Source organism: Pseudomyrmex gracilis, unplaced genomic scaffold, assembly GCF_002006095.1.
Source record: "Pseudomyrmex gracilis isolate BER0280 unplaced genomic scaffold, ASM200609v1 scaffold_108, whole genome shotgun sequence".
In the NCBI taxonomy this organism is placed as follows: Eukaryota; Metazoa; Arthropoda; class Insecta; order Hymenoptera; family Formicidae; genus Pseudomyrmex; species Pseudomyrmex gracilis.
The window spans coordinates 535,288-545,047 of record NW_018020692.1 but is presented as its reverse complement, the minus strand read 5'-3'; the positions used below and the strand labels follow the sequence as shown (position 1 = coordinate 545,047).

At 33.0% G+C, this 9,760-nt stretch overlaps 2 protein-coding genes across 2 annotated transcripts; one reads left to right on the top strand and one right to left on the bottom strand.

The window, feature by feature from the left end:
• Positions 1–814: 814 nt before the first annotated feature.
• LOC109856127 (acid phosphatase type 7) lies at positions 815–3,348 on the top strand. The gene is made up of 8 exons (XM_020431067.1): positions 815–1,083; positions 1,248–1,358; positions 1,517–1,711; positions 1,799–2,126; positions 2,205–2,387; positions 2,543–2,762; positions 2,843–3,037; positions 3,126–3,348. The coding sequence occupies exons 2-8, from the start codon at positions 1,253–1,255 to the stop codon at positions 3,228–3,230; spliced, it is 1,332 nt and encodes a 443-aa protein (XP_020286656.1). The 5' UTR covers positions 815–1,083; positions 1,248–1,252; the 3' UTR covers positions 3,231–3,348.
• A 944-nt stretch (positions 3,349–4,292) lies between these two features.
• On the bottom strand, positions 4,293–9,689 carry LOC109856121 (RAC-beta serine/threonine-protein kinase B). The gene is made up of 7 exons (XM_020431057.1): positions 9,222–9,689; positions 8,182–8,437; positions 7,860–8,097; positions 7,281–7,478; positions 6,878–7,148; positions 6,510–6,746; positions 4,293–6,420 (listed from the first exon to the last, which is right to left on the bottom strand). Exons 1-7 carry the CDS (start codon positions 9,313–9,315, stop codon positions 6,080–6,082), a joined length of 1,635 nt encoding a protein of 544 aa, XP_020286646.1. The 5' UTR covers positions 9,316–9,689; the 3' UTR covers positions 4,293–6,079.
• Between the last annotated feature and the right edge of the window lie 71 nt (positions 9,690–9,760).

The following is a 9,760-nucleotide window of genomic DNA, read 5'->3' as shown; positions in this document are numbered from 1 at the left end:
AAACCGAAAAAAAAATAAAACATATATTGTTATAGGAAAAGACGTACGTATACATAATTTTTTGGCATTTCGGAAATGTTCAAAAGAAAAGTAAGTAAATGAAGTAAAATATTTTTTATTTTTTTTTATTTTATACAGAAGTGAAAGTATAATAATCACCATTCATATATACTTAATTATCTTAGTACATAAATGCAAAAAAGACGAACTAGTAATATAACTAGTAATAATGAAACGAAACATAATAATACTTGACGTATTTTGGATCTGTTGTTATCGTATTTTGAAAACTGTCGACGAAAACATTGTAACATGATCTTCTGACACGTGAGCAATCTTGAAACATTTTTGGATTACTATTGACGACCAGTGTTCACAGTTTTAGCTTCCTTACAGCATGCTGAAGCGGTGGAAGGGATGCGCACAACAGTAGCGAGTTTATGCAGTTAGAATTCGCTGCTGTTGTGCGCATCCCTTCCACCACTTCAGCATGCTGTAAGGAAGCCAAAACTGTGAACACTGGTGCGCAGACATATTATGTTGATGTATGACGACGGTTCTCGCTTGTGTGCGTATCCCCACCACGTCGGTGTTTTCATAGCACGGAATAGAACCATGTCCACAAATATAGCACGGAATAGAACCATGTCCACGAAAAGCGATTACACATTCTCTTACGGCCGTGACCGCTCTCTCATTCTTCTCTCTAGTATTACGATATGCCTATTGCACTCTGATGCAGTATGGCGACACCAATCAAAAGTCGGGACGTTTGTTTTTTTTATTAAAGAGTCATTACGTTAACTGACCAATCATGCCGTTTGTTTAATGCAAGCTGCGTTATGATTGGTCAGCCACACGTATGTTTGTATGTTTCATCTATGACAATTTGATGCTGACGGACGTAAAGTGGGTGTCAGTGTTTTCAGCGTCATTGTGTCAGAATGATAATAAACGCAAAGTGATAAGTCACTTCCTAGATAATGCGTGAATATAACATTGTTGTTTGTAATGAAATTTCAATTATCTTGTTTTGTTTCTTTGTGTAAATGACAGACGTGCACTTAAGATAAACGTGTCCAGGTATGCTTAACATACACATAGTGATTATATTAACGTTATAAAACATAAAAAATTATCAGCATATATACACATACACATACAGAAAGCTGTCAACTTTCAAATATATTCATTCTTGTACAATAGTGATTAATTACAAATTACATCACACTTCTTTTGTTCTCTAGGCAAGATGTTCACGCATATCTTATTTGTGATCTTATCATTATTGTTTACTGGAGCTGTATGTGATGATGTGATACATTATCAGCCAGAAGCTGTGCATATTTCTTATGGTGGTAAGCTTTATTATTTTACGCATATATTTATATTCATCGTATGTATTTTAAATATATAACTTCTATATTTGATTGAATAATAATACAGAGATATAAAATTATGTAGAAAAGTAATTGGTTTGTATTGATATGTTTTTTATATATACTTAAATTTTTAGATAACATTCATGATATTGTTGTAACTTGGAGCACAAGAGATGACACGAAAGAATCAATAGTAGAATATGGCATTGGTGGGCTTATTTTGAGATCTACAGGGAATTCTACTCTTTTTGTTGATGGTGGTCATCAAAAACAGAAACAATATATTCACAGAGTATGGCTGAAGAACTTAACTCCTAACAGCTTGTATTGTAAGATATATATATTATCTCTCTCTATATATATATTTTCTCATTAGATTTATGCTATTAATAAAGTTTTTATTTTTTTTTTGTTAGTATATCATTGCGGCAGTCGTTATGGTTGGTCAAATGTGTTTTATATGAAAACTGCACCTGAAGAAGACTCGGAATGGTCTCCACAGATAGTTATTTTTGGTGATATGGGCAATGAAAATGCTCAGAGCTTATCACGACTACAAGAAGAAACAGAACGTGGCTTATATGATGCTGCCATTCATGTTGGTGATTTTGCATATGATATGCATTCGGACAATGCACGTGTAGGAGATGAATTTATGCGACAGATTGAATCTATTGCCGCTTATATACCATATATGACAGTGCCTGGAAATCATGAAGAGAAATATAATTTTAGCAATTACAGGTGTGTTAAAAAAAAAATATATATATATATATAAAATGATAAAATTTGACTCACACTTTTATATATAATCTTTAACAGGGCTAGATTTTCCATGCCAGGTAATTCTGAAGGCTTGTGGTATAGTTTTAATGTAGGGCCTGTACATTTCATAGGCATAGAAACTGAAGTTTATTATTTTATGAATTATGGTATAAAACAACTGATTAAACAATACGAATGGTTAGAGAAGGATTTACAGGAAGCAAATAAACCTGAAGCAAGGTAAGTTGATATGAATTGGTTATAATAACTTTATATGTAAGCATTTATCTATAAGATTCTTTTTTAAATGGTTTTCTTGCATCATTTTTTGTGTTACATAACAATCCTATAAAAATTAATAGAAATTTACAATTTATAAAAAAATTCTAATACAGAGCTGAACGTCCATGGATAGTGACATTTGGACATAGACCAATGTATTGCAGTAATGCAAATTCGGACGACTGTAAAAATTACGAAAGTCTAGTCAGAGTCGGATTGCCAATTTTAAATTGGTTTGGATTAGAGGACTTGTTTTTTAAATACAAAGTAGATTTAGAAATTTGGGCACACGAACATAGCTATGAAAGGCTGTGGCCTATATATAACTTTCACGTAATTGTCTTCTTTTTTTTTTTTGGCTACATTTTTTGACAAAAAACTTTTCTAAATATTAATGAAAATGATAATCGTAGGTGTATAATGGTAGTTACGAAAAACCGTATACAAATTATCAGGCACCTGTACATATAATTACTGGATCAGCTGGTTGCAAGGAAGGCCGAGAGAAATTTATTCCGGACCCGCCAGCGTGGTCTGCGTATCGTAGCTCGGATTACGGTTACACAAGAATGAAGGTGTTTAATAAAACTCATCTATATCTAGAACAGGTATGGCATGTGATAAGAATAAATCTCAAAAATATATAATTGGTTTACATTTTAAACAATTAACACATGTTCATATTTTGTATATTAGGTATCAGATGATAAAGAAGGCGCTGTTTTAGATCAAGTTTGGCTCGTGAAAGAGGAACCTTTGCCGCATTACATAGAAATATTTTATCCTAATGATTTAGACTAATGTAACACAAATTTAATCCTTCGTGGTCAGACGTGGGTCTCCCAGACTCACTCAAAAGTTTTAAGTGGATATAGTCTTTAGGAGAGATGTTAGTTCAGCGCGATACACATCTGAAGAACGTGAAAAAAAACTTTAGGGCCTAGACAACGGTAGAAGTTGTTGACAGCACCATTCGTTCAATAGCTTTGTAAATATTTAATTGTCAAGTGTGAGAAGGATCTGAGAAGCCCAAGTCTAAGACACGTTAGTTTTTCGAAAAATAAGTAAATTGTTTTTAGTTTGAGCACTTGTAATATATCAATTGATGTTTTTTTTTTTTTTTTTCATAATTTTGTCAAAAAATTTATGTACATTTACAGCAATTTATTAGATTACGGCGCGCAGAATGTATGCGATTTGCGGCTATGGGAGCTGCCACCTGTGGAATATTTGCAAAAAATGGTCTTTTCTTTAAACGCTTATAGGTATCTTCAAAACTATTAGTTTTCCAATTTTTGTTTTTCTTTTTTTATCAACACAGAATTGTTCAAACTGTTGATTAAAACTAAAAAAAACAAACAAAGTGAAAAAATATTTATTTTTCGTAGAGACATTTGATCTTAAAGTCGCGTGGACCTCACGTATTCGGTCTGACCAACTCGTAGGTCATTTTTGATCACAAAGGGTTAAATTTTACTTTAGTACCATGCAAAACACGAGAGACGTAGAATAACAAACGTATCGAAAAAAGATAAATTAGAAATTTATCAATCGATATTAAATAAATGTTTTCTTTCACTTTTTCTTCGGCTGTGTATATTATATATGTATATGTGTATAATTCGGACTTTTCGTACACATTTTGTTTTTGCTGGATATAATTCCGGGCACAATGTATACGTGACAACAATAAAAATATTTAATTTTTCTGCATGAGCAAGTAAAAAATTAGTAAATGCAAAAAAACATACAATATACTTCTTTAATTGTTAAAATATAAATATATATGTATATTATATATATATATAATTATATATAGTAATAATATATAATATTAATAATAGTATATTAGTATTATATGTATAAGATTTTTCGTATTTCTATCTTTAATTCTCATAATTACTCTTCAATGATACATAAAGATATATATAACCGAATTGCCTTATGCTTTTATTAGGAAAAGATTGTTTTCAATTTCAATTTACGTTAAAACTTGTTATAATTAGACATGTGTGAGTTTCATGTTTTTATTATAGTTCAAATTGTTTTGGAGATTGTGGCTAATATATTTTCAACCTATAAATTTTAGCCATTTTATAAAGATATTATTTTTCAAATTTGGAAGTTTTAAAAAAAAAGTGACGCAAGTCTTTGAAAAATGCAAAAGTAAGTTTTTATCCGAAGTGATGTGAATCGTAAAATCATCTCTATCTTCTAGTAAAATGATGTGAATCATTAGGTAAAAATAGAGTAGTTACACTGGTTATGTAATTATTTTATATTTTCCATATTTTTTTGTATTTGAATATAACTACATTTATTCGCTCTAGAGAATAATCCTTCACTAGGCACTTTAATCACAATCATGCACAAATCATTTTGTGCCAATACTATTGAAGTCTAGTAACGATTTCGATTTAACGTTTTGTGATGAAGTAATATGACGAATAAAACCTCATATTTTGCCACTTTCATTAAAGAACTGTGTTGTTATACATACATAGGTTTTCTATACGCTACAGTTAACTATAGGAATAGAATGTGTGTTATTCATCATAATTTTAAAGTTCAATGATGAATTATTTAATTGCAGCAATGTAAGTAAATGATTTAAATTTCTAGACAATTTTCTAAATATTCACAGCGCACGCATCTACCAATGAGAGTTAATAAACTTGATTAGGCAGAAAATATTTAAGCCACAAGATTTTCTTAAAACAGCTCCCTATTTTATCCCAAGCAACTCCAAAAATAGTCAAACATATACATTTATTTTAAACAAGCACTTTGCGAGCTTTTCGACACAGCTCACTCAATTTTCAATACTCGCACATCTCCAATTATATCACCAGTCATAAGAATGACATCTTTGTTTAAGACTAAAAAAGAGTTACCTCAAATTTATACAATAATTCAATTAAAGCTGACATTTTTCTACATTTCTACCTTCACAGTGGTAAATCATTTTTCTTTTTCGTTGGCTTCTTGTGCCGATTGTAATTTTCTACTTTGGCATCTGCCGTAACAGTCATTTACTGAATTAAAAAAAAAAAAAAAAAAGATCAGGAACTGCTGCTCTTCCATAAATAAGATCGTAAACAAGACGATAAACTCGGGAAGTGTCAAGTGCAGCTTTTGTTAAACGTAAGATTTATACTTACACAATTACAGCCTGTTCCTTGACGACAAGAAAATTGTTCAATATTCACATAATACATGTCTCAAGGAATTTTTTTTATCGTTAAACTCGATTCAATTAAAAACGTAATTTAATCCCTGTCATTTCCTTCGAGTCTATATAGCAAGTATTTAGTTATTACTATCTTGAGAGAGAGACCTCTAATCTTATTATAGTATACATTTCGCCATATACAATTTTAATGAATAGTTATGTGTATAGGTGTTATATGCGCGCGCACACTTATACGCATAAATCTACTTTGCCGTTGGAGATATGTGACAATCTCAGGATGCGTAAAAAAGCATCGTAAAGAAAGGTAATTTGATTGATCTGCCTATTGGGAAAGTTTCAAGCTTAGCAGATAATCATTAAGATATACATTGTAAACGAATGCTTTTGCTCGTAAAGTTTTCATCATGCATCGAACCACACATCTCATTATATTAATTAAGCAGAACACTTGACACTGTCAGTGATTAATAGAAACGATGGAAGAAGTTGCCGCAGAATGACTTTCTTGGTACGAAAATTGCGGAAAATGTTCTTGTTCTTCTGCTATAGAATTCAAACCCCCGCCACTACCTAAGCAACCCTGATCTGGAGGCGTGAGCTCAACACTTTCGCCGGTAAATTCACTATCAAAATATCGAGTGTCAATATCTGAAGTCACTTGCGGTTTAAAAGGTGGGGAAATCTTTTTTTGGACAAGATCCGTCCAATTGATACACGAGAAGAATGCGTGATTCATGATGTCTTTCGCGTCGTTAGGCCCACCGCCTAATCTTTTACTAGGATCTTTTATTAATAAACCTAAAATTATAATAACATACAAATAAATTCTTTTTTTTTTTGTGATGCATGATAGTCATAAGAGAGAGTTATTGAAATAATATACTGACCACCAAGCATATCTCTCGCTTCATTGCTAATTGACCTAGGAAATCTTACTTCTTCCAATAAAATGAGCGTAAATAGTTTTTCGTGATCCTTGTTATAAAACGGTAATCGGCCACACATCATTTCGTACATGACTACACCAACACCCCACCAATCCACTGCACGCCCATAATCGTTATCTTCCAATACTTCAGGCGCCAAATATTCCGGTGTTCCGCAAAACGTTTTGGTTGTTCTTCCTACATCAGAAAGAGAGAAATTACAGTATAAAAATTGATATAAATTTTTATTTAAATCAATTACACTTATATAAAAACTCACACACTTATCTAGTCTTATTATCTATAATGCAAGGATTATATATACAAACCATATGTAATGTCTTCTTTGCACAAGCCAAAATCAGCAATTTTTATATGCCCATCCTTGTCCAAGAGAAGATTTTCCAATTTGAGATCGCGGTATATAATTCCTTGGGAATGTAAATAACCCAAGGCCGATATAATTTCAGCACCGTAAAACCGTGTACGATCTTCGCCAAATACACGCGATCGGCTTAAGTGAAAAAATAATTCGCCACCGTTTACATATTCCATGACAAAACAGAGTCTATCTGCTGTTTGAAAACTGTATTTCAAAGACTGAAAATGCATGCAAATATATTAATTACAAAGCAATAAAACAAAAAGCAATAATAATATTGATATATAACAATGTGCAATAAACACATTTATACATTCAAACTATTATTACTTTGTATAAAGGTAACATACAATTAAAAAGGGATGATTTGTAGTACGTAATACTCTATTTTCAGTTAGTGTATGAGCCACTTCATCTTTACGAATAATAACTTCTTTTCTTAAAATTTTAATAGCGTACAAATGTCCTGTCGCCTTTTCTCTGCACAAAATTACTTTTCCAAACGTTCCTTTTCCCAAAACTTTTAAAAATTCAAAATTCTCGAGTGTCTACAACAAACACAAAAATATTTATGAACAAACAAAAACACTCGAAGATATTTTGAAAATAAACATTAACTGTTAGTTAACTTTTATTAAGAGCCAATTTTATCATCTCCGATTAATTTATTGACTGATTATTTTATCGAAATTGACTAATCGCATTGATACAAGCCAAATCGACCAATTACGGTCGACGCTTTATAATCGGCTGATTATCGAAGATGGTGCCACTGGCGCTTAGAATGATAAGATAAAATCAAATCTGTTTTATTAAAAAAGCTATTATTTATTATTATTATTATTCTATTAAAAAGTTATTATCTTAATTATTATAATATAATAAATGGTTATAATATAAGTATGTAAAAACATTACCAAGTAACTTACTACTTTCTTTTTCCCAGTGCTTTTACTACTTGAAGTCCCTTGGACACTGAACTTTACTGATAATTCATCGATACTACCACTGTCTACATCTGGAGATACAACACCTAAAGAACTACAGGAATCAGATCTAGCACCTCCTGTAGATTCCATATCAATATCCTCTGAAGAGGAAGATTGTTGCATTTGAGGTTGTTCTTGTTGCTGATTTTCTTCATTTGCTAACCTATCTGCTACATATCTGCAAAGAAACATGAAAGAAAAAAATGTTACATGAGAGTTAAATATTGATATAAGATGCAAAATTTAGTAGTTGAAGTCAAACCTGATTGCTGTAACCCAGTCTTCTCTTTCCTGCTCTGATTCTACATGAAACGTTCTTTCAATTACAGTTGTCCACTGCAAGCCTCTAATGACAAATGTATAGGGTTTAGGTCTGTCTACTGACATTATTTGGCACCCACGTACTGTGAAATTATTTAATGGCTGAATTTGTTCATCAGGCTTAGCTTTGTATCCAACTAATGTACCATCATCTCTCAAGATAAAATATCTTGATCTCCAATTTTTTATATGTTCTCCTACAAATATGTAAAAAGTTTAGTGATTATGTTTTGATTCTCTTTATATGAATAATATTTGATATAAATTCTATATATATATATATATATATATAATTGTATACATATATGAATATGTACACATATATAAATACATGCATATAAACATAGAAAAAATGTAACAAATATCATTTATTTATATTTCCTTCATTTTTACACACATTTTATCTCCTCTTCACCATACTAAACAATTACTAATTTCATATAAAAAACTTAAAAAAGCAATAACCATATACAGCGAATGAAAAATGAAAACATTAGTTTCTAGGAGGGCAAATGTAATATATATATATATTTGTGACATTTGTGCTTCTAATATTATGATCGGCAGAGTACTGTGAAGCGCATATTGCGACGCGAAATAGCATGAAAACACGCAAAATTAGCAAACTTTGGAGGATGTTATGCAAATGTAATGCGAGAACTCGAGTGCGGCCGATTCCCCGTCGGCTCTTTCAACAGACCGAGTAATCGGAGCGACAAACGATCAGCCCGATCAGCGGGAAGATGCACGCGCTCGGACGCGTTTTGATATTTATTTTTTTTCAACATTGTGTGCGTCGACGTCGAGGAGCAGCTCGACGGAGCACGCGGTCGTGACACTTGCACGGCGCGTGACATACGCTCGCGCGAAACAACATCGACGGAGCACGCGACAGTTCCGAAGACGCTGCTCCAGATAAACATCGCGCAAAATGTAAATATTATGAGCCGCGTTACGTGAGGTAGTTTATTAATTAGTTACCTCGTTTCTGGAGCCAGCCTTCTTTGACAATACGATCACCGCTGTTACCGCTACAGCCACCGGACGCTACGACGTTCATCGCTGCGTCCCCCATCACACGTTCGTCGGTGTACAATCGTCGATGTCCCACTGACGCTCCGTGTTCCGCTCTGCGCTGGGAATATTAGAAAAATCGCCAACAACACGCAGTAGCGGGAGTGGTGCGCGTATACAAACTTGAGTAATCATACGCGTGTGGCAAGTAATGCATATGTATACAGTGATACAAGTGATCCGTCGACGATAGTTTCGATGTGATCGCGCTGAATCAACGACGTATTATGGTCCTTGCACACGGGAAAACAGTATGTATACTTTATGGCTTTTCTGGCAAGACAGAAAAACGCGCGTCAACAACGCGTTGACAAGAAACAACGCGAAATCAGCCAATCAGCAATCTAGTCTTGCGGAAAAGCGGCATATTGATTGGCTTAGCGGGTCCTTCGGTTCGCGTGTAAAGCGTTGACGCGTTTTGTCTTCGCGGGCGTCATCAATTGCTC

Bases quoted from the DNA above. Each gene is read 5' to 3' on its own strand.
- LOC109856121 (XM_020431057.1), bottom strand. From the start codon at position 9,315: ATGGGGGACGCAGCGATGAACGTCGTAGCGTCCGGTGGCTGTAGCGGT. The intron at 6,747-6,877 runs GTTTGTATATAT...TTTCTGATGTAG, and splicing joins CAAAGAAGACATTACATATG to GAAGAACAACCAAAACGTTT. The intron at 6,421-6,509 runs GTCAGTATATTA...TTATAATTTTAG, and splicing joins AGCGAGAGATATGCTTGGTG to GTTTATTAATAAAAGATCCT.
- LOC109856127 (XM_020431067.1), top strand. From the start codon at position 1,253: ATGTTCACGCATATCTTATTTGTGATCTTATCATTATTGTTTACTGGA. The intron at 2,127-2,204 runs GTGTGTTAAAAA...AATCTTTAACAG, and splicing joins TATAATTTTAGCAATTACAG to GGCTAGATTTTCCATGCCAG. The intron at 3,038-3,125 runs GTATGGCATGTG...TTTGTATATTAG, and splicing joins CTCATCTATATCTAGAACAG to GTATCAGATGATAAAGAAGG.